Genomic DNA, 24,088 nt, shown 5'->3' on the forward strand with positions numbered 1-24,088 from the left:
TCATTCTTCATAAGCTCTGAAAAGGTTGAACATCATCATTGCCTTACCACTGCATTATCATTACCACCAAGAAAGAGCGTTCGGGTGTATGTCTCATTTTCCTTTTATTAATATCATTTACTGCTTGAGCGAAATGTTTAATATTTCTTTTCGTGAAATTCAAGGTGTGGCAGGTTTTTAATTTTATAGCGTCTATGTGAGCATTCCTTGTTAAGTCAGAAGAAATTGTTACACCTAAGTATTTCGATTGGTTTGCTTTCAACATACTTTCATTGTTTATATAGTAAGTGGATCTTATTCGCCTTTATTTCCACGGTGTGGTCCACAGCTCTGAGGTGACTAGATGCCTGCGTCATCTTGAACCTTCACTAGCGCTAATTTCTAGTGTTTTATGGCTATTCGCAGACTGAAACAATAACTTGGCATGTCTTTCTCATCCCTGCGGACTAGGACTACTTTTGTTGGATCAGCGGTCAGTCTGGCAGGCTTTCCGAGAATCTTGTCGCCCTAACACCTGCGGAACTTTCAAAACAGACGCCCTGGATATCATTTTTACTAAGATCATAGTGTACTACTCCTGCAACATGTGGAATGCTTTAACATGCAAGACACATTCAGAATAACAATGTTTCTTTTAATGAATGAGTGAGATCATCTTTCCTAAGGAAAGCCCCAGTTCCCAGTCACCCGGAGGAAAGCGGGCACAAGTTGCCGCCTAACTCGTCATCTTGCCTCGTTCTCGCCGCCCACCAACCATCAGGTGGGGATAAAGCATGTTGTGTAAGGGGGCTAGCTTTTACGTCCAACTCTGCCAGCTGCTTCCAAGAGGAGCTCAACCAGGTTGCCGATCTGCCGATCTTTGGTGCCAAGCTCCGGCAACTTCGGCAAGGATCTGCAGCCTTCCGAACCCTTCGTGTAGCTACCGCAGACCAGGTCGAGGGTTTCACCGAACATCTGCTCGATGACTCCGATCATGAAATCCTTGGAGCCGACGCTCTCGCATGACGCCAGGGCGTTGGATACGCAGTCCACCGTGTCATGATGCGAGCTGCGATGCAAGAGAGCATTGTGACACAACATACCAATGAATGCCCGATCAAAAGAGCAAGCGATAAACGTTCGAGCTCGTGATCAACTTTTTCATACGGAACGAATGGAAATTGAGGTGCCCTCACAGGCGTTTCATGTAATCGGTGCAAATGTGGTTCGGTGCACTCGGCTGGCGCCTGCTGCTGAGCCGCACAATTAAAACCAGACACACAGAAGATATGGCTACCTCGTTTTGGAAAATTAGCGAGGTCACTATTCCAGAGCCTAGACATGAGGTAGCAGGGATAGTAATTTCTGTTTTTCAGCGTCTGACAGGAACTAGCATAAATAAATTAGCACCTAATGGGAACACTGAAGCGAGCAAGAAAAACTGTCGCGGAAGTTAGTAATTTGAAGCGAGGTATCTTAGTGTGTGATTATCATATCAGATGTACTAGGTGTTCCTTGTGTGAACACATTAATTGCACTCTCTATGTAGTAGATTGACGAACTTCTTGAATTTCTCCTCTCGTTCATTACATTAGTGGCACTTTATTTGACTGCGATTCATTTACTTGCAGAGTGCGGCTTGCCCTTCGTAATGGCTGTAATCAAGAATAGATAAGAAAATATAATGACACAAGACACAACGTTTTACACGAACAGAAATGAACTTCTTTTGCAGAAGATAGCATAACGTAGAGTAATCATCTGTAGAAAGTAACCCAACCGAAAGTAAATTGACAAACTTTAAACTTCGATTTTACGAACAAAAAGAACTACCGAATCACCATGTCGAGAAATGGGACAGTAGAGGAAAAATAGGCACAAAATGGCAGTTCCTGTTTGTTCTACATAATATGCTGTAGAATCGCTAGCCACAATTGAACCGTTAAAAGTGTATATCAGCTGATAAAATTAGGCATCCGTTTTCACCAAGATAAGCTTCTGCCTATCTTGGTGAAAATTTATCACGCCAAACCCCTGCTGCTTCAGATATACATGAGAAATTATCGTTTTCTTCTAGTTGTACTCCACAATAACATGTGGCGAGGCGTGGTAGCACCGTCGTTACCCCAAACTTCTCACCGCCTGTACCAAACGCATAATGTAGTATCTAAGCATTCTTGAGGGTGTTTACCTGACAAGGAATGTCTAGAAATGCATTTTCGCCACATTTAGAGATCATTTAGGACCACTGCAATGGCTCATGATTGCACCAAAGCAATGGCGTTACCAAAGCAATGCCAGTGTTACTACAACAGCACTTATTTGTTTCTATCCTGAATTGCCATTATACGGCTGGAAGAAAGACTTATTTCTTTTTTTAATGTAGTCATTCTCGGTCAGATATATTCAAATAAGACTAGCAAGAGATTGGACACTTATATGCGAGAGTATCTTATTGCCCGATTAAATTTAAAATCTTCTGACTGCAGACGTTTTCGCATAAGGGTTTCTTTCTACCCTACTTCATATGGAGTTTCCTTCAGTTTCAATAAAAAAACATTAGCAGAAAGAACAATTTAACCAAGGTTTTTAGAGCTAGAACTCGTGCAAAGCATGAAGCGGTGCGAGCATGTGTGGTAGCTCGTCAGGAAAAACTCTGTGATATTAAACACATGACAGAACCTGACTGAAGCGCGCAATGTTCACAAGATCTGCTTATAAAAGTCTGAGCGAGTATTCATAGAAAGCTCTTACGTAAGAACTGTTTCTAAGGGAAAATCCGAACCAATCTTTATCTGTATATTATTAGAAAAAAACCGTCAGCAAATGGCAAAATGCACTTACGAACAGAATGCTTTGTGAATTCGGGCTCTGAGCTTTCTAAACATAGGATTTTCCACTTTAGGAAATTTATTGAGTGAATTTTAGAAGGCAGTTATATTATGTGGTAGAAAATAAAACGACCACATTGGGAAGGGTTACAGCAGATCCACTCAAAAGTAGGTCTGCTCTGCTTTCCGTTTTACCATTGTCACCCGGTTGTCTTTTCATCCTCTGCTCAATCCTCTGCTCAAACCAATACAATGAAGCTTCACCCATTTCAACCACTGCGTAATTCAACACATGTCAGACGTGCTAAACACCGGGCTATGGCATGAGATCCGTGCTTCGAGATTTTATGCAGGGTTTCTGCAGGCCATGCTGACATTAAGAGCGGTTTCTTGTGTTCGTTTGTGTTAGAGGACACAACATGCACTACTCTAGCGGCGAAAACGAAATTGAATGTGTGAACTATTATTTTCTAAATAGAGTGCCTATTTAGTGAGAAATCCCTCCTTTTCCGTATCGCGTACGTGTGTTTCTTGCCCCTTTCGTGGGCGATAGTGCAGTCTAAAGGAGCGGGCCGTTCCGGTTGCTGTGTGCACTTTAAAAATCTGGGACAACCCTGATCCAGTACTGTCTAAAATGTGAGCCGTACTCGTAGGCATATGCTGCACAAAAGTGTCGGTCAGTCACGAAGATAGTACAGCCAAGAAGTTTTCGCAGTCCAACGCTTCTTCTTCTCTCCTCCCGTGGAGGGGGGGGGGTGAGAAGCGATAAAGTGCGGTGCACAGTAACAGCGGCCCATTTGCACCTCCGACTCGCTAAGGCAGACACTTTCTTTTCTTTTTTTTCCGAGGTTTCGCGCGCTAAATCCACGATCTGATTATGAGGCGCGCCGTAGCTGGGGGCTGCGGATTAATTTTGACCACCTGGAGTCCTTTAACTTGCCCGCAATGCACGGGACACTGGCGTTTTTTTTTTTTGCATTTCGTCAGCATCGAAATGCGGCCGCCGCGGCCGCGATTCGACCCCACGACTCCGTGTTTTGCAGCGCAGCACCATAGCCGCTAAGCCACTACGGCGGGTCTCAGGAAGACATCTCGTTTCATCGACTTCAACTAGAGGCAAATAATATTCCAAGTTTTCTTGTAAGAAGTTATGAAAAATGGGAAGGGCTGGCTATCCCTATGTATGAAACGCTACCCGCGAAAGATAAGGTGAAAGGTGAAAAACAGGACGAGAGTAAGAAGCAGCACTGCAGGAACTTTAACACATAACTATCCATAACTATTCGTAGGCTATTAATAATCACGCTGGTGATGTGACCACGACCGTGAGCACCGGAAGCACTGCCTATTTATTTGGCACAATGACCGCACCATATTGGAAGAGCCCAACACAGCTCTAAGCTATTTTGAGTGATAGTCAAACTTCCTGATAAAGGTAATGAATGGAAAGTACAACAAATAACTTGCAGCCAAACTAACACATAAACCTAATAAGCGGCATGCTCCACAAGGAGCTGACAATCAAGGCAGCCCATGAGATAACTCTCAAAGAAGCGGTTTTGATAAGGAAGCGTCGATATTTCGGTCCAGCAAACAGGCACTCAAGCAAGCAAGACAACCATGTCCGCTGAGACAGCCTGCTGCACGGCGCAGTAAATGAGTTGAGAGCTGCATGAATTGCTGAAGTCTGCTGACTGCCAATCACTTTTCATTTGTTTCAATCATTTGTACAGCACTTTAAAGTGCATTCACATTGGCGATAGACAGCTGGAGCAACCGATTGCGACTCGCGACCAAGAAGCGACACATGGTGACCGACGTTCACAACGACAAGCATTGCCTGCCCGTCGCCATACCAGAATGTTTGCGATCGATGCCATTCAAATCTGCACGTACCGTCGTCACCCCGTAAAGTAAGCTCCAGCGTATACAAATGTCCTTTTCCTGCGCCACTGTATGGCTCGGTAGTTTGGCGCTACCCCCCCCCCCCCCCCCAAAGCGACTCACACCAAACAGCCAAAAGCGACCATTTGCCCGTATTTTGAACCATCGTACTTACACGGACTATACAAAATAGTGGTTCATCATTTGCGGTTCATCAGCTTCCTCAGTGAACTGATCTGAACTGATAACATCAGAGAAGCTTACAGAGCAAAACCAAAACATTGACTGATAAATCATTCACGAAAAAAAAGATAGAAGAAATATGGCAGACTCGTGTACAAAGATATGGGCAGAATATTAGCTATTATAACGTGATTTTAAAGTAAGGGCACCAAAATGAAACAAAAAGGGAGGAAGAATTAAACAGATTCCGAGATTCTGCGTGAAATGACTGCGAAAATACGCAAAGAAATTTTTAAAGGCGAACGGGCAAACCGTTGACCCAAAGTCGTCATGTAGACGGGAATCTGTATTGCTGTGAATCTTTTTTCTAAAGCACAACAGGGATAAACTTCGGTGCATATGCTTTTTTTTTAGAAATATATACAACAGCCAAGAACTTTGGAGCGAATGATGACTCAGTAATGACGTTTTGCAGCATCACTAAATACGGAACTAAAGTATCGCCTTCTGCTGACTCGACGAAGAATCAAGAGAGGAGTTGAGTGCACGGCACGTTGGGCGGCTTAGAGGTAAAAAATAACGTTACGCATGCCTCGTTTGATAGCGAGTTATCCACGATATTAAACTGCACCTACACCATACCAAAGAGCTTAGTTTAATGTCCATCGTGAGAATATCTCTTAGACGCGTACAAAACCTTTGTAGGGCTCAAAAGAAGGGAGCCTTCTGGACCGCTCTTTCGCCAAATTTCATTGTGTCATCAGTTTCGCCAGTGCTAAATTTGTTTTGAATGATGAGTTGTTGCAGTTCTAAACCAATCTTTGGTGTCGTTCTAGACGGATATTTCGTTTGCCCCGTGAGCTATTCAGGTGCATTTGTGCGGCACAGTAACATCTTGAGAACCATTAGTTAAAACAGTTTATGCACCAATTCAGTTAGCCGATGGAACATTCACCTGTGTGATACTTAATATTTACAGATACATTTCGCACAGTGTCCCCGCAGCGGCGTCTGCGTGAGCAGGCGCTTGGTGTGTTAGGACACCACGTACCCGAGCACACGAGGATAGGACTCTCCCTTGTGTAGCCGTGCGCGGCTTAGCCATGCCTGAGGAAAGGAGGATCCTGGCGTTTGAGCCAGTGCTGGTTGTTTGCACCTTTAAGACCTCCCGGCGGAGGCAACACACCTCTTCGGCCTCTGCGTCAAATATACGACACCTCAAAACTCACCATCTGGAGGAAACCGGCAGTCACCTTTTCCTGTCCTCCACTTCAATTTTCGTCTTTCTCGCTAGCTTTTTCGTCTTTCCTGTCTTCTTTTCACTTATTACTTCTGAATTTCCTGGCGGCAAGGGTTAACTGTGTGTAATATATCCAGTCTTGGGTATATACATCAGGTTATAGTAGGCGGTGTATAGCGGGCGTGTTAATTCAGGTTTGTCGGAACATGTAGCGTCCCCTTGTTGGGCTCGGTGGGGGGTGGCTACCACCGCTGCTAAATTTTGAAACCATGCTATGGCAGAAGCGTTCCCCCGACTACCAGATCAGCCTCTGAAAAGAGCCTCTCAAACGTCGGTAGAGGCACTTGCAAAATTTTTTAACAATATATGCGAGCCTGGGGTAATGCTTTAAGATTGGAAAATGCCGTAGTAGTGCTTTTTCTAAAATATGGCAAGCCCGCAAAATCCCGAAGCAGCTACATACCCATTGCACAGACTGGTTGTCTAACAGAATATTATGAGAGCGTCATAAACATAAGACTCACGTTTATCCTTGAATCACCAAGCTTAATAAACATGCACCCGTGCGGATACAAAATGGGCTGCTCCACCACTGACCATCTCGTGCGACTAGAACATGAAACACTTGACACCTTTCTACACAAACAGCACTGTCTCGTGGCGATATAGAATTTTGAGAGACCTGGCTGACTCGGGAATTCGTGGCAGAATGTGAAGTTGTCTATTTGATTTCATGTCAAATAGAATACTTCAAATACGCCTCGGCACAATACTTTCATGCACGTATACACAAGAAAATGGCGTTCCACAAGGTTGCATTCTGAGAACGTCACTCTTTATAGTAAAAACGAACTCTATTAACAAAATAATACCATCCTTTGTTATGGACTCGATATATGTCGATGATTTGCAAGTGGCTTGCCGCGCCTCAAACTTACCCACCTGCGAAAGAAAACTACAAATAACGATAAATAATCTCGCACAACAGGCTGACAAAAATGGTTCCCGTTTTTTCAACATAGAAAGCAGTTGCAGTTCTGTTCTCGCAGAAGCGAGGGTTACACTGCGATCCAGTTCTGACGTTGGAAAGGAATTTTTAAGCGTAACTTTTGACAAAAATGAGCTTCCTGACCCACATTAATAAAACAAAAATCAAGGCAAATAGAACATTAAATATTCTCAAAGTACGACCGCGCACGTACTGGGGTTCTGCCCGAACATGCCTACTACGTATATATCGGTCCATTGTGCGCAGCATTCTGGACTGCGATTATGGTGCAGCTCGGCAATTTTAAATTTATACGACTTGGTCGGATTCATAATCTCGCCCTACGACTGCCAAGCGGTGACTACAGAACATCGCCTGCTCAAAGTTTATACATTCACTGCAATGAGCCTTCATTGCAACACCGTAGAGCACTGCATACACTTTCCTTCCTAGGCACTGAGAATTGCGTCATCACCACAACATATATGACATATATGCTACAACATCGCAACACAATTCAAACCACGGGTACACTACACAAATAAACCTAACGTGATTAGGCCACTTATCTTATGAGACGAGGACTACTGTGAGACATATTCCTCATGAGGTCCTGCACGTTGCTGCAGGGCCACGAAGGTTGCCCCCATGGTGTCATTTTACACTTCTTACACATATTTAGCCCTGGCCTTGGCCTTGTGCACAGCATTCCTTTATTCTCAATTCGACACGCTAGCACACCTTCCCTCGTTGCCGCACCCACCCGCCTTACACCCTCTCCCCTGTAGAAGAACCCCTCCTATATATATACTGTGGTGGGGAAAGCATACGTCGCCTTGAAGAAGACAAGTCCACTTGTCGAAACGTTGGCTCGTGCTTTCACCTTGTTCTCGTTTTGCTCATGGTCTTTATAAGAAATACGGATGAGTCATACGGTTCTGCTGAGTCCCAATCTATGTTGGTATACCAGGGAATGAAGCAGCAGATAGATGCGCATCCATGGCAGCGCACAAAAGCATGACTCACATAACACTTCCATACAAAGATAGTATCTGAGTGATTCATAAGGCCCTAGCATAAAAATGGCAACAAGAATGGAAATCGGGCGTAAATAACAAGTTACATGTGACGAAACCCCTGCTTCGCGAGTGGAAATCGTGCTGTCACCAAGAACGGTTCTACAAGGTGATCTTATGTCGACTTCGAGTTGGACATACGCATCAAACACAGAATTTTCTACTGCGAACAGAAAGCCCATCAACTTGCGAGAAATGCCATGAATCGCTTACAGCAAACCACATAATTATGTCGTGTCCACATACTGAAACACAGAGGCGGAAGCAGTTAAACAATTTGTATTACTTCACATACCTTTACACCCCGCCTTAATATTGGGAGAAGAGCCGCTAGCGCCATTCACTGACTTGTTCACGTTTTTAGAGGGAACTGGTTATTCACATCGCCTTTAAAGTAACGCAGCTGTTGCTGCCTTAACGTTGGCATTTGTACTGGGGCAGCATGGCCTTAGTCGCTTTTGCGCCATTAAACTCAAATAAACTATTTCGCACATTGTTGGGAACAACAAATTTTCCTTTTGGTTGTTTCTTTGCCGGTTCAGCCTATTCTGCGCTCAGTTTTCGATTGCGGCCTTTCATCCAGAAACGTAAAAATGGCGTACGTGAAACGTCCTAGCCTATCTTCTGTAGTGGTTTTTCTGACAGCTAAATGACAGTCAGTGATTTCGTCGCAGATTGAACAAACAGTCAAGCACATTTTACGCGTAAGCTGAAAATAAACAAGTTAAAGCACTTTAGCGTCAACAGAGATGGCGTCGGTGTATCAACGGGAAATCTCACGCCTAGTTATTCAAATCAATTGCATTGAGCGGATTGAAAGAATACTGACCAGCACGCGTAATGAATAACTTCATTGGCTGGACCCTTGACGATGGCCCGTTCCAGACTACTGTGGAAGCCCTTGAAGCACTTGTGGATTTTTTCGCCATGAGCGTTCATGCATTTGATGGCCCTTTGGTACTCTGGCGTGAGAATTCAATAAACAAAGAAAATCAAATTACTAATACACTTACGTAGGCGCTTGTGCTTTGCTTATTTCTAGATACAAATATATACGGTGTCTCTATTTTACTTGTTATAAATGTTACACTAATATTATTAGTGTAGTTATACAAGCAGACATGCATTCGGGACACGTAAATTACATAGCGCCAACATTATAAAGATAACCAGCAGTCATCAATATATCAGTAATATCAGTGTGAGTTTCAGGTTTTCGATATATTTGGTGAAGCCTAAACTTGCGATCATCTTGAGTGAATAAAACGTGACGCATGTAAATGTAGTTAAGTGTGTATTACCTCGGCAAGTGTTAATAACATGAATACAAGCTGTTGAGCTACTAAAATATAATCAGAATATCCAAGCCCGCGCTGATCTTACAATTATTCAACTGAGGAGCTGCTTGTTAACTACAATTTAGTAATGGGAGCGCTCATCAGATGGTTACCTTGTAGAAAGTATAGTAGTGGTCTACTAACCAGTACTGTTCACACCTGATAATGAAAAAAAAACACGCAGACTGCTTGCATGTTCTCAAGAGTATGCGATAAAAAAAAGAAAGACATGGCAAAACAACTCGGCAGCCAGATGCCAGGAAAATCAAACTTAATAGATGCATAGAATCCGCACAAATATGGCTGAAGGAAAAATAAACCCCAGTGACTAAGGAATATCGAAATGAACAAAAGGAAAGGTCGCAAAGCCAGATAGAAAAATAAAACAGCGAAAGACAAGACCGTAAAATAACTCGCGCGTAGACTGCAGTACTACATGTATAGTGAGAGTGGATCGGCCACATGTTTACTAGCAGTCACAGCGCTCGTTGCCACAACAGTCACTAATTCTACAGCAGCTACTTGACAAAAAAAGAACATTGCAACAGCAAAAATTAAAATAGAATTACGTGTGCTACTTGTCAGACATTACAGTACATTCCACAAAAGTAAACAGGAAATGTTAGTGCACATTCACTTGATCACTTGATCTAGTCAGATTAAAACGTTCATAAACAAGTGTAGTGAAAGCAGACTATATAACGTCGAAGTCTATTAGAAAGTAAAAAGAATACTGCCACGCTATGTATTTTTTGGTCCTCGCATGGTTCGAGGCCAATAACTTTGTCCAGCCGGTGCACTTAGCTGCGTAGGAAACCTCATTGCCACTCCTATTGCAGGAAATTATACAGACGGGGGGGGGGGCGCATTCGCTGTGTTACTTGCGTTTAAAAAGCAGTGCTGCAAATTCGAACCACAGAGACGAGAACAGCACGTACGAAGCCTCCAACGTTGTTCCCAATTAATGCTGATTAGCTGGACTTCTTTATTGTGCGCAAAATGCATGGTACAGGGGCGTGGTCGCATTTCGCGCCGATAGAAATACGGCCGCCGAGGCTGAGATTTGACACCGCGACCTCGTGCTCAGCCGTTAAACGCCGCAGTCGCTAAGCCAACACGGCGGGTATGTTTGAGCGACTTAATTAACAATAAGAAAACTGGTGAGAAATCACATTACTGAAAATAAGGCGTGCTAACGTGGATACGAGTTCAGATTAATAAACAGCACGAAACGAACAGCGATTGTTATCTGAATGGTCACAGCAGTGTCAGATAAGAAAGAAAACACAAAACTTATCTGAGCGTGCTCAAGGAAAGGCAGCGCCAGCCAGTCAATCACGGACACGTGCAGGCACTCGCAAAAGGTAGCTGTTTAGGCATTACAATTCCTCCTTGCGCTGGGTAATATTGCTGGGCTGGAGTTCACGCACGTGCTACCTCTAATAATGACAAACCGTGATTCAGTCATAAGGCGCACTTCGCTCTTTTGTATATACGCTATCATGTTCGCAAATTTAGTGCACTCGACACCTCGACCGTGCGACGACATGTTAGACGCTGTTGTACCGGTCAACGAACGTTCATGTTCAAGTAATCGTTGATTCATTGCCCAGCGTGCCATTTCTGTTAACTGATTTTCGATCGCATGGGTAATTTCCGCTAATGACTGACAAGGGAACGCAATTTGTGTCTGAATATAATGCGGTTCTTTGTCCCCAAAGTGGTATTTATTCGAGATGCGCGTGCAGTGTAACTGCGCAACACTCAGGCGATTCATGCACTTTAATCGGGACGCATTGCGTCGGGCGTTTTCGAACCAGCAGTGGGAGCCGAGGACAGCGTGCTGATGCGTTGTGGTGTACACTGAAATCGAGGGTCTTTGCGCCCAGGTTGTGACCGCATTTAGCCTCCCCATTGATCATCCAGCGCTCCCCAATAGCGCGAAAAGCGTCGGTCGTCGCGGGGGTTCCTCATGGCGTGTGTATCTCGGAGCGCTGTAGATGCCAAAGAAAAGAGCGAGGGAGAAGGCAGTGGTGCGGAACGGGAGACACACCTTTGTATGGATCCGAGTCCACGTTGCAGATAGCCTCGACGTTCTCCTCCAGTGCCTTCACTGCTACTAGTGCAGCGGCACGGGAGAGGCCCTCCGTGCAGTCATTGATGAACTTCAGCGTGCACGGGATTTGCACCTTGTCCCTCCTACAAGGACAGCACACATAGCTATCAATGTCAATTTCACTATCAACGAAGCGGCATGCAGGCGCAGGGAGGAAGATAACAGGGCTGCCGTCTGACGTATCAGCTCTCCGACCTCACGAAACCTCTGCAATGCTATCCTTAACTTTAGGATTCCGGTTCACCTCTTCCTTTATCAGTGAAGAACAAGCCTTATGAGACCATACGCCCTGGAATATGCGTTCAGCAGTCGTGTTCACTTTTCAGTGGCGAGCGTAAGGCGTGCTGAATGCCACAAAAGAACGTGCCTAGACAGAGAGAAAAGGTGAAGTGAACACAAAGAACCCTGAAGAAAGGGAGCTTCACAGGTAGGTTGAGAAGAAATGATAAGCAGGTGTCAACCAAATATTTGACAGTGACTTAAGTATCCTTGCGTAATTTCAATTCGAAAGCAAAATGATTTCTTTAATTAATTGGTTACCTCCATGTTTGATTTCCATGTCTCTTTCTTTGTTTGTTTCTTCCTTTCTTTCTTTTTTTCTTTCTGTCTTTTTCCTTCCGTTCTTTCTTTCTTTGTTCCTTCATTCGTTCTTTCTTTCCTTCGTTCTTTCCGTTGTTTCTTCATTAATCTACAATCATTGCATCTTTGCTTGCTTACATGGGTATGAGCCATTCCGCAAGATGATAGTTTTTACATCACTGGACTAGACGCTGCTTTTTTTTGGGGGGGGGGGGGGGGCGGGGATACTGCAACGTGCCACCTAAAGCTTTCGCCTTAAAATACATCGAAACTGTTCTGAACGGCAGGTCACATGCAGGCTCAGTACTCTCAATACTTTCACGATATTAATGACCTTCAGTTATCAACCACCCGCTGTCACTCAATTTCTGCAAAAGAAATCATTCTTTGCGCTCGTTTGACGTAACCTTGGCAATGATTTCGTATTCTTAGGAAGAGCTGTGTAACAATTAGTGTCGGCACTCTAACGTTTTTGGTACACCATCGAGTACGACCATATTAAAAAGCCAGTCGCCCACTGAACAGCTCGTAAATAGATGCGCCGGTCAATACTATCAGGCGTCGCGTTAGCGAAGGTAGCCAGCCAAGAAACAACAGCTTTCGTGATCAACATGCTTTGTCAATACGGCCCCGAGTTCCTTCCAGTGAACGCACAGGCTTCACTCACTTGCATCCTTCGTCGAACTCATTCCCGGACTCGTGTAGGCGCGGGCTTTTGGTGTATGGAATGTAGTCTTCGCCACAAGCTCGCAAGGTTTCCACCTTACAGCCGGCGTTTAGCTTTAGCTGGCACGTGCCTGTAAGGAAAAGAGGAAAGAGTTGAGGCCGTGAGCCACCATTATAATTGCCATAATTGACAATTCTGTCCTGCCTATACCGCTGAACAGAGGCCATCAGAATCGGCTCCAGCGGCGCCAGCTTCTATGTCACCCTAGAATAGATCACTTGCAGCGACACTTCGTGGGCACGGCTATCTTTGACACGTGACCGCGCAGCCATTGAGCGCCTTTTGGCTTCCCCTTTCCGATAATGAACGATGCACTGGCTAAATAAAGAAAAGACCGTGTTCCTGCTTTCTGGATGCATTATTATTCGCCACGAATGCAACGCTTTCCAACAAAACCGCAACGGGAACTGAAGCACGAGTTATGATCTACACATCGCCTTTCGTTAGCCTGATCGCGGTGGGCGAAAGCTTTAAGTCGGCTCATGTGCGTCCTCCGATGAAGCAACACCCAATTGCACTGTTCTCTCGTAGCACCTCACTACTGTGCACTTCGTCGTGACGGGGATTATGTGCAAGCAATCTGTCGATACTTTATACCCAGACTTAATGCAGGTGACTGCGTATTGTACGAATCTAATAACTCCGTTTATGACCATCACAGTTTTGCCCAATCCTTTATGGCTTTCTGCGCTTGGTGCTAAACGTGGCAAATGCATATCAACTGTCATAAAACAGTCGTGATGTCATTCACCAATAGAGAGAGCCCCTCTCTTTTCATTGTTCTCTGGATGGCATCAAACTTAAGAGTGCCTCAATATAAATACTTAGTTGTCATTCTAAACGAATATCTTTCTTAGTCTGAACAGATGAAATATGTAAACGGGACAGCCCTAATAAAGTTAGGTTATTTGCGCTGCACTTTAGCTAATACCACCCATCATAGTAAACTGCTGTTATATAAAATGTTGTATCGCCCTGATCTTGAATGCGGATCTATCGTTTGGTTCCCCTACAAACAATGTGAAATAATTCTGCTCAGTAACGTTCAACGAAAATCTGTTCGTTTCATGTGCCAAAATTATAGCTGCGGTTTCTCACCAACGCAGGCTCAAGAATTTCTGAAGATTGAGCCATTACTTTCACGTTATCGCAGTCAAGATTTAAAACTTTTATATGCAATTAATTACTCCCCCCTCTGGTCTTTCTGAATGTAACTATATCACATTTACTAACACAAGTTGTACCCATAGTTCCCACGCCTTGAACATAACACCTTATTTCGATCGTACTAACACATCCAAATACAGTTTCTTGGTATCAAACCAGTCTGGTAGCGAACCAGACCGAGTCCTGTTTGCTACCCTACACGTGATGAGGGGCTGGGAAGTGAAAGAGAGAGAGAGAAAAACATGAGTCTATCGCATTTTCACATGCGCTAAGTTAGGTGCAGGATATCTATATTCGGGCACTCAAGTCTGTTGCCTTCAGGTAGCGAAGAACCGCTCGAACTCCTTTCTGGGCTAATGAACTATGAGGCCAGGCTCGCAAGATCTTTGCTTCTGTAAATGGCCTATCGTCCAGTCTATTCAGCGCACAATGGAGAGCCTGACGTTGATTATCAAAGTGAGAACAGTGGCATAGAAGATGACTGGCGGTCTCTTTACACTTGCACTTTGCGCACATTGGTGACTCCGCCGTTCCAATACGATAGCTGTAGGAGTAGTGAATGCTACTCCTACCCACAGTCGACACACCAGTGTGGCATCTCGTAGTGAAATATTTGCTGGTAATTTCAGTTACGGTGATGTGTCGAGGTTGTATAAACGACAGTTAGAGTTCTGTGGTGTATGCCAGTAACCTAACGTGATGGTACGAGCGAGGCTGCGAACCTCTCTTGCAGCGTCTACTCTCGACAAAGGTATAAGGAGTGTCGGTGCTCCAGCCTGGGCACGTCGAGCAGCCTCATCGGCGAGGTGATTACCAACAATGCCATAATGTCCCGGCAGCCACTGAAATATGATACGTTCTCATTCAGAAGTGCTATGACAAATTTCCTTGTTTTGGGACACCAGCTGTTCATAATTGCCACGTCGTAAACCTCGCAAGCTCTGTAGGGCTGCTTTCGAATCACAACATATTGACCATTTTCTAGGTGGTTCTTTCTCAACCTATTCGACAGCAGCGCGAATAGTGCCAGTTCGGAACCTGTAGATGTCGTTACGTGTGAAGTCTTAAACTTGATAACGGCCGATTGAGATGGTATAACAATTGCGGCCGTCGAATTTTCCGAGATCGAACCATTCGTGTAAACATGGATTCGGTCAGCGTACGAGCAATGCAAAAGTTCCAATGTCATGTGCTTGAGAGCCGCGGTGGTCAGGCTAGCTTTCTTCACTATTCATGGAACCGCAAGGTACACAGGAGGCTTTTTCAAGCACCACGGAGGGGAGGGCGTTCTTGTTGCGGGCGAATGCCTCAATGACAAAGAGTGCTGGTTAGCCACAACTGATCTGGAAAACGCTGCCGTGGGTTTTTTTCTCAGGCAAGCAAGCGAGATGGTGGTTAGGGACTCTGGATATATGGCGAACATGCACCCGGAGTACATCAATAACTATATAAGTAATTATTGGGCGGCTTCTCGCGGTGGCAATCGTTGCTACAATTTGAAGCACTTCGAGGTAGACCCAGACATGTTCGAAGGACTTGGCCTTGTATGCTCTGTAGGACATGCATATTAGTTTTGTTAGCACTGGATAGCACTGATGTGTTATATCGCAATTATCCTGTAGGGAGAGCGTCCTGTATAGTTGAAGCACAGATGCCACGGATGTGACCCACGTTTTACCGGCAAGAAACATGAGTATATGGGCAGTAGAGGTAAGCCTCTTCTTCAAGAATGAGATGTGGGAGCGCTATGAAAGGTCTGTTTCGACAATAACGCCTAGGAATCGGTGAGATTTTGCATATGAAATGGTTTGATGGTGAATAGAAATGGGGTGCCTGGTTAAGGGCTTTTGGGTAAAAGCGACAAAGGCGCACTTCTCCGTCGAAATGCTGAGGCCTTGAGCACGCAGGTACGATTATGTTAGGGTCACCACTTTTTGGAGCCGCGCACATACCTGGAGACGTTTAACTGGCGAGGCCCATATGCATATGTCGTCAGCATATATAGAAAGGTTGACTGTATGTGGTAGAGAGTCGGCAAGTACAAGTATTGCAGGGTTGAACAAAGTAAGGCTATAAACCCCACCCTGTGGGATGCAACAGCAAGCGTAATAGTCAGCGGTTCGGCCAGCCGCACTATGTACAAGAAGGGTATCTTGAATAGATAGCTCCGAATCCACCGAAACATGCGTACACCAATTTCGTTATCTTACAGAGCACCAAGGATGGCGTTATGCGTTACATTGTCACAAGCGCCTTTCACATCTAGGAAAAGTGCAACGGATATACGTTTGCCGTGTTTTTCTTGTTGCACAGACATCATGAGGTCGATGACGTTGTCAATAGAGGAGCGGCCTCTTCTAAACCCAGCCATTGCCTCGCGGTATACGTTGTGGTCCTCAACGTACAACTCTGGGCATGTGAGAATCATTTTTTAATTACCTTCCCAACACAGCTGGACAGCTAAATGGGTCTGTAGGATGCTAGGTCAAGTGGCGACTTTTCAGGCTTCAGGAGTGGTATCAAGCGGCTGTACTTTCACCGCTCAGGAGCGACACCATCATTGCATGACTGGTTCCACAAGTCGACCTCGCTCATCTTCAGCTAGGTGGCATAAAGCAGTGTAGGTAATGCCGCCCTGTCCTGGCGACGATGAGCGCCAGCATGTGACCAGAGCAGCGTCCGATTCCTCAAGTGAGAAGGGCATATTCAATTCTGGGAAGAGTGTCGAAATCGCTCGAAGTCGCAGAAGTACCATGTTGAAATCCGTACGTTTTTTTTTGTGTATGTACAGGTGTTCTTAGACGCTTCCAGCACACTTTTAATGAGGTCTTCAATGGTGCAGGCAAATCCTTTTTGCATGCCTCTTCCACTTTGTCTTTATGTTGACCACCTTATTGTCAGGAAGTAGAAAAGGAGAAGTTTCGAAATCACGTGATTCCTAAGTAGGTGGAAATATGGTCACTGCCATGAGTCTCGATGTCAGAGAACCATGGAACATTTTGACCAAGATGACGTGACACCAAAGTTTGAGCAACTGCTATAAGTCGAGTCACGCAAGTACATTGGACTGCCATCGTTCATAACGCTGAGTTCGGGGTTGGAAGCTAATTCCACAAGATTCCGGCCCCTGAAATCTATTCTGGAGCTTCCGAAAACCGAATGATGAGTATTAAAGTCACCAGTCATAATCCAAGGTCGAGAAGTCGCCATCAGAATGTCTCGCAGTCGGTCGCCGTCCAACCGACTAGATGGGGAGATGTAGGCGCCGATAAGGGTGAATTTCACTTGCTTCTTTGTAAGGCGAAGACACACGCATTGGCTTCTATCATAACGTGCAGCGAGTGGGGAATGTAAGTTAGTTCTATGCGGATGTAAACAATAACTTTGCTGGATTCTCCGCCCGTGGACACCATAAAGGCTTCGTACCCAGAGAGCCTTAGCCCTTCTGACACGTTTGGCTCACGTATTATTACTATAGGAAATCAGTTCTTAAAAACGTATCGGCGGAAACAAGAGATCCGTGATTTAAGTCCTCAGGCATTCCATTGGAAAATCGTCTCACTACGCACTTCACGGAGTGAATGCAGTGGAAGAGCCAATGTGCTTACGCAATATTTGCAAGCACCTGGCTCAGGGCATCCTACACTTGCACGGCGCTTCGAGCTGTTGGCGTAATCGAGTTGCCCACAAGTGAGCGAATCGCATTTATCAAAGACTTGAGCATTGTTACAATTCGGTGGTCATGCTCTGTCAGTTTATCTGGGTGAGGGGTGAGCATTGTGGTGCCACTCCTTGTTGTGGTTTATCCACGGTGCTTATCCTTGGCAGTAGTGGCCATGCTTCATCCACGGTATTCTTTTCAGCTGTTCCATTATCATTACGCGGTTTGGACACATTCTGCAGTGGTGTTTGAGCGGATTCAACAGCAAGAGGCTCTGCGGCCCGTGTGTTCTATGTGCGGAGAACAGAATTCGCTCATGAGCGTCTGCGAAGATAACGGCGTCGCCTGACGTCAGCAGCTGCTTCTCGATTGTAGACCGTTCCCTCACCATTTTCTTCAAGACGGATAGTTCCCTCTTAACTAATGGATATTCCTACAGTCCTACTACAGGTGGCCCGTCTCAGAAATTCCAGATGTGTAAAAATTGTCTCTAAAGGTGACTGCCTTCCGTCGCATACGAAGGTAGGTCATTTGCGACGTGCTGTCCGGCCCGTTGTTCCCAAGCAACTTCAGTGCAGAAAATGCCAGCAATTTGCTCACATGATCGCCGTCTGTGGAAAGCCTACGCTATGTTCCCGCTATGCAGCCCAACACTCTGCAGACAACTGCCAGGCTAAAACTTCTAAGTGTCCAAGTGGCCAGGGGCCCCACGACGTATAATAGAGCTTTGTAATTCCCTACCCGGTAGCATTCGTTCACAATCACTAAAAGATTTTATAGCTATCACTGGCGAACACCTCGCTAACATATAAAGCACTTCTTTTTAATCATTCATGTTTTCGGGTATTTTTTTAATATGTATAATGTATAATTGTGCAGAATGTTCCCACACCTGCTATAATACTATATTGGGCTGCAGTATATGTAAATAAATAAGTAAATATTTTTTTAATACCGTTGAGTATTTTCTACTATTGTTCTCATTACCTGTCACAACCGTCAATTATTTTCAACATGCAAAGACTGAAAGTGCCCAGAGGTACAGAAACAACGACAATAGCCGGAGTTATACCGGATGTCCCAGTTAACTGGGAACAAGATTTAAGAAAACAATCCAAGAGATCTAGAGAAATCGTGCCGACTGCATAGTGGTGGTAGTCGTGCGCAGTTACAGCCAGTATTATTTTCATCACGAAGTATTAAATAATTAATTGCTTTTAATTAGCGAATTTTTAAATTACTGCTTGAGTCGCAAAGATATCAATCACAAAGTTGTGGGGCACCTCAAATAACGACCGAATCAAGCATTTATTTCGTGCTCAGCTTTGCCTCGCTGAATTTTCCTAGAAAAAAACAAAAGCGCGCGAAATAACCAAAATACGGAATAGTTCGCGCTCGCGCGCCGCTACTGCAGCACGCCAAAGCCAATAGCCACGGATACACGGCGCTTACTAGCGGCTTCAGCTCGATACAGGGCTTCACGCTATGTGATGGTCACGACATCAAGAGAACACGCCGCTGACGTACATTCTAAAAACAGTTGCACCCTTTGGGATGTATATTTGCCACACAACAATAATCGTCATCTGTCTTGCCCGCATTTCCTTTCTTTAACGCTGCGATCACGGTACTTCCAAGTCACGAACAGCATGCGCGTTATCTGCATGACAGGGCATTCTCGAGAGGAAAGTAACGAGCGCAGCGTTTTCAAGAATGGAAATGCGGGGCAAGGCAGATTACAATTATTGTTGTGTGGCAAATATACACCCAAAAGGGTGTAAAAGTTTTTTAGAGTGCATTGATAAGTGTAGCAGAGCCGTAGGGGGGAAGGGGGGTGACTTCGAAGCGGGGAAACCATGACGGCGCACAAGGGCCTGTAAGTTTGCCCACTCATCTTGTTCTGTAGATAGGCTTGCCCGAAGCGTATGTTCCACTTGTTCCCTTTACGAATAGAAACAAACCTTGCGCAGGCTATGTCCACCTAATGCGTTTTGGCGGATTCCTACGGCCAGCATATGCTGTGGTCGATTACGTAAATCGATTACGTAAATCATTTTTGCCTGACGCGTCAGTACGTACATAATAACGGGAGATCTCAACGGTACCACATGCTGTACAAGAAGACAGTCATGCCCTTCACGATCGATCAGAAGGCTAAAATGATCCTTGCTCTGGGATCGGCGCATGGCGACAAGGGTGGCAGCCATGCCATTCCGGATGTGGCATTGTGGAGGATCCCGTCAGCAATACTTAGAACGTACGAAGTCCTTTGCGAGATGGCCGGGTAGCGTCACAAGAAAATGACACAGGACTGCGACGGTAGTTCGAGAAGCGGAAACGGGTGTTTTATCATTATTTGCTGCTGACCCTCACGGTAGTGTGTGCGACGCCAGTGCTGAGGCCGGAACCTCAAGGTCACCAGTATGGAGGATTTAAAAAAAAAGGCCATGCGCACCCCTTCCATGTTCCTCGGCCGCTGGGCAGATATCTTCACATTCCAATAACACATGCTCCATCGTTTCCCTAGCTTTATCGACGCAAGCACATGCTTCTTCTGTCATCTGATATATCGCGTTATAAGTGCGTGTTTTATGGCTCTCTGATGTCGCTTCGAAAAGTAATCAGCTTGTCTTTCAGTTCTGATAAATTGTTTCCAACCCCGGCCCCTCTTCCATGGCGCACCAAGAAGGTGTAGAAAGGGGGATGAAAACAAGCGCAATAAATCTGTTAACACTGCGTGTATTCGGACACGATATATCAGAAGTTCTTACGATGGCTTTTAGTAGAAGTGAAGGAACCAGCCTTCAATTACTGAAAGGCCAGGGAAAAGCTACTAAGGTCTTCTACAAAGACAGTTCTAAAGTCGTCGTACTTGTAGCGGTGACCAACGACGACCACATTGTGACGATGCCACACAGTGATGAATACTAGAAGATGCACTAGAATTCCAAAGCATGAGATCAGCACGTACTCTAGGACAGAAATACTCCTGAAAATGCAACTTTTACCCTGGAAAGTGAATAAAAATGGAAGAACTATGAAAGAAAATAAATAAAGCTGCGGTTGAGCAACACAGCAGGATAGCCAGCAAATGTGATCAATTCGTGCGATCTATCGTCCGAAACTGACACTGGGACTCCGCAATAAAATGCTTCCGATTTTTTTCTTTTCAACGTGCATCTAAATATAAGTTACACGACCGCTTTCGTTTACTTTAATTCAACTCGCCTCTATCGAAACGCACCCGTGGCGGTCGTGGATCGAACCCGCGACTTCATGCCCGGCAGACAGAGGAACGCCGCAGCCACTGAGCTGCAGCAGCGGTTAGGCAGCGAAATTACGTGAAGGAATCCGCCACGCATTCGCAGAAGAAAGCTCACCAAGCAGCGGTGCCGCCAGAAGAACGAGAAGGATGTAACCACGACCTGAAGCCATGACGCGATAGCTGCGGCCTCGTGGAGTGGTCGATGCCAAATGACCGGCCGCCGCATGCCCCCGGAGAGTTATCGCATGATTCGCACGAGACACACACACCAAAAAAGGAAAGAGCGGTGAGAAAGCAAACGCGAGTGAAGGTCAATGTCGTCTCAAGGCCTGTATAGGAGTCCACTTCGCTGCTTCTATTAAGGGACGTGAGATGCTTTCAGGCGGTTACAGTACTTCTGCTTAGGAGGCACGTGAAAAAAAAGGGGAGGGCGGGAGAGGAAAAAAGAAGATAGTAAAGGAAGGTGACGATCCGGTTTATACCGCTAACCGAATGACAAATGCGCATGCGTGCTAGGAAGTAGTTTGTGAATAGTGGAGGCACGTTGACTGGCGACCGCTCGGCCAGCCTTCTGGCTACGGTAATCGCCGAGTTGTGGCAGAAGATTTGAAGCAGGGACGCCGTTCCATCACGTCACGCGTCTTCCCGTCATGAGTATCTGTTTCTGCGCGTGATCGCCACCTTATAAGTATTACATCCGCTACTCGTTTTGCTATTACACAGGCAAGCGCTCTCATAAATGAGACTTGACAAGGGATGTCGCTGGGGGCAATCAGATGTAATACAAGAAGCCAAGTGCAAATCAACCTGTCAAATGAACCTGCCTGCGTTCATCCTCATTGCGTAACTAATGCTTGGATTACCCCATGAGGCGCAATGTGTTGCATCAGTTACCCGGGGTGAAGACGACGAAGTGTCTTCTTGGCAGAACACTTGTTTCTGTGCTCTGTGAATTTTTGGACTGACCACCCGACAACATCGACATCTGCTGAACTAGCTGCTCTTCGCGCTGCACTCCGTTTCGTCAGTCGGCAGCCACCTCGACAATGGTCCATCTTCAGCGACTCAAAGGCAGCCCTACAATCTGTACTATCAGCTCTGCGTCGCGGGCCATTCGAACAGCTCGTATTCGATATTAGATGCCTACTCCATACATCACAGGAGAAAGGACACCACGTGACGTTTCAGTGGCTGCCAAGTCACTGCGGCGTCACTGGAAACGAAGACGCCGATAATGCAGCTCGGGCAGCTCTTGCAGACGCACAAGAAGAGGCCATACCGCTTTCACGATCCGACGCAGCTAGCAGACTTCGAGTGCTTGCACAGGAGATGACGCTCTCTTCATGGTGCACACCAAACAGCCAGACCAACCAGAGCAACCGTCAATACCACCTGCCCTCTTTGATGCATCTCTATATGCCAACTGGACTCCGCCGAAGCGAGGCGACTCTGCTTTATCGCTTATGGTTAGGGGTGGCTTTCACGAAATCTTACTCATTCCGCATTGGAATGGCCGACAACGCTCTCTGCAATGCCTGTCTTTGCAAGGAGACGCTGCAACACATTCTGTGCGACTGTCCTGAATATAATGTTCAGCGACAGTCCCTGGCATCCGTTCTCGCGCACCTTGACACTAGACCATTGTCCCTCGACACAATTTTCACATGCCGCCGACAGAAGACATCGCAGGTGAAGGCGACGAAGGGACTACTTCAGTTTTTGAAAGAGACGGGATTGGACAAGCGGCTCTGACAGTGTTTTCACGTACAATGCCAGATTGATAGACTCTACCGGACGATGTTTGTGTGCTGTACTGTGTGCTCTCTCTCTCTCTCCCCTTCCCCATCTTTCATCGCACCCATCCCTCTCCCATGTGTAGGGTAGCAAGCCGGTTACGCTAAACTGGTTAACCTCCCTGCCTTTCCTTCTCTACTTTTTCCTTCCTTCATCAGTTACCCGCGGGGCCGCAATCAGTCCAGAGAGCTCTATATCATATTGAGGGTCTGCACCGCGCATCCGATGGTTAATATCTCCTTGGTCGTCTGATTCGCCGGCCATTTTCTCGCATGGAAAAAATGGTGGCTTTATTTACGAACACTGCTGGTATTTCTGAACATGCTGCTTCAGTTACGCCTCCTCCTCGGAAATATATCACCGAGCACGCATTCCCCATTTATCTGACAATTTCTGACATGCCGAAAAACTATGCCTGTTTTGCCTGTTTTGACAATATTCCAATTGGCTCAGTTGCACATGTTCGAAAGATTTCCAGATTATCTTCAAGAACCCGCAGATGCGCCTCCATACAGGGACGGTCATGGCACCTTTAGAGACTTTCTTCCACCCTTCGGCTAAAAGTGCAACATATATTTCACACAGCCAATCCAGCCTCGTTACCCACTGCGGTGCTAGCAGCGATTGATGTTGCACTGGAATACGTGCAAGAGGAGTTAACCGCGTCGAAGACTACCATCTTACGCCACTTGCGCATCTTACTCTGGGCGACAGCTTCGTAACATTTATAAGCTGGTAATAAATGGTGTCACTGGAGAAAGACGAACAATTACGCGTGCCAGTATCTAAACGCACACAAAAAACGATCAGTAGAAATAGAAATTACGGGCACACAATAAGAAAATAGCGCAAATTTACATCGTAATGTAGGTAATACAAATCAATATGGCACACTTTGTTTAACTTTAGGCTTAACAGCTGCCACCTGGAGTGCGCTATACTAAACTACCTATTCAAGTCAAAAGCGTCAACAATACTGCTTTGGGGCTTTGCGTGAATTTGCTGTGATGGCACTACCCCTCTTGTCGTTATTGGTGATTTCAATGTGGACATGTCTTTACCGAGAAGGGAGCGGTTTACGCGTTCCATTTTCCAGGCATATCCCTTGCGATGCCACACCAATCCGGCCCAACTGACCTCCCTGCGCCGTACGTGCGTCGATTTGACATTATCAAAAAATGTTGTTGCAGTTGCGGGGAAGTTAATGATCACTGATCATGGCAATCAATGAGTTCGTACCTTTGTTCAAAACTATGTGTCA

At 45.6% G+C, this 24,088-nt stretch overlaps 1 protein-coding gene across 1 annotated transcript; it reads right to left on the bottom strand.

The window, feature by feature from the left end:
- Positions 1-613: 613 nt before the first annotated feature.
- On the bottom strand, positions 614-21,261 carry LOC142587798 (uncharacterized). Its single transcript, XM_075699067.1, has 5 exons — positions 21,149-21,261; positions 12,881-13,010; positions 11,572-11,717; positions 9,011-9,143; positions 614-1,048 (listed from the first exon to the last, which is right to left on the bottom strand). The coding sequence occupies exons 1-5, from the start codon at positions 21,201-21,203 to the stop codon at positions 790-792; spliced, it is 723 nt and encodes a 240-aa protein (XP_075555182.1). The 5' UTR covers positions 21,204-21,261; the 3' UTR covers positions 614-789.
- Between the last annotated feature and the right edge of the window lie 2,827 nt (positions 21,262-24,088).

The sequence above is a fragment of the Dermacentor variabilis genome, chromosome 7 (assembly GCF_050947875.1).
Source record: "Dermacentor variabilis isolate Ectoservices chromosome 7, ASM5094787v1, whole genome shotgun sequence".
NCBI classification, from domain to species: Eukaryota; Metazoa; Arthropoda; class Arachnida; order Ixodida; family Ixodidae; genus Dermacentor; species Dermacentor variabilis.

Coding starts and splice junctions, on each gene's coding strand:
- LOC142587798 (XM_075699067.1), bottom strand. CDS start 21,203: ATGGCTTCAGGTCGTGGTTACATCCTTCTCGTTCTTCTGGCGGCACCG. Junction 11,718..12,880: donor GAGTTCGACGAAGGATGCAA/GTGAGTGAAGCC, acceptor CTGTCCTTGTAG/GAGGGACAAGGTGCAAATCC. Junction 9,144..11,571: donor GGACTCGGATCCATACAAAG/GTGTGTCTCCCG, acceptor TTCTCACGCCAG/AGTACCAAAGGGCCATCAAA.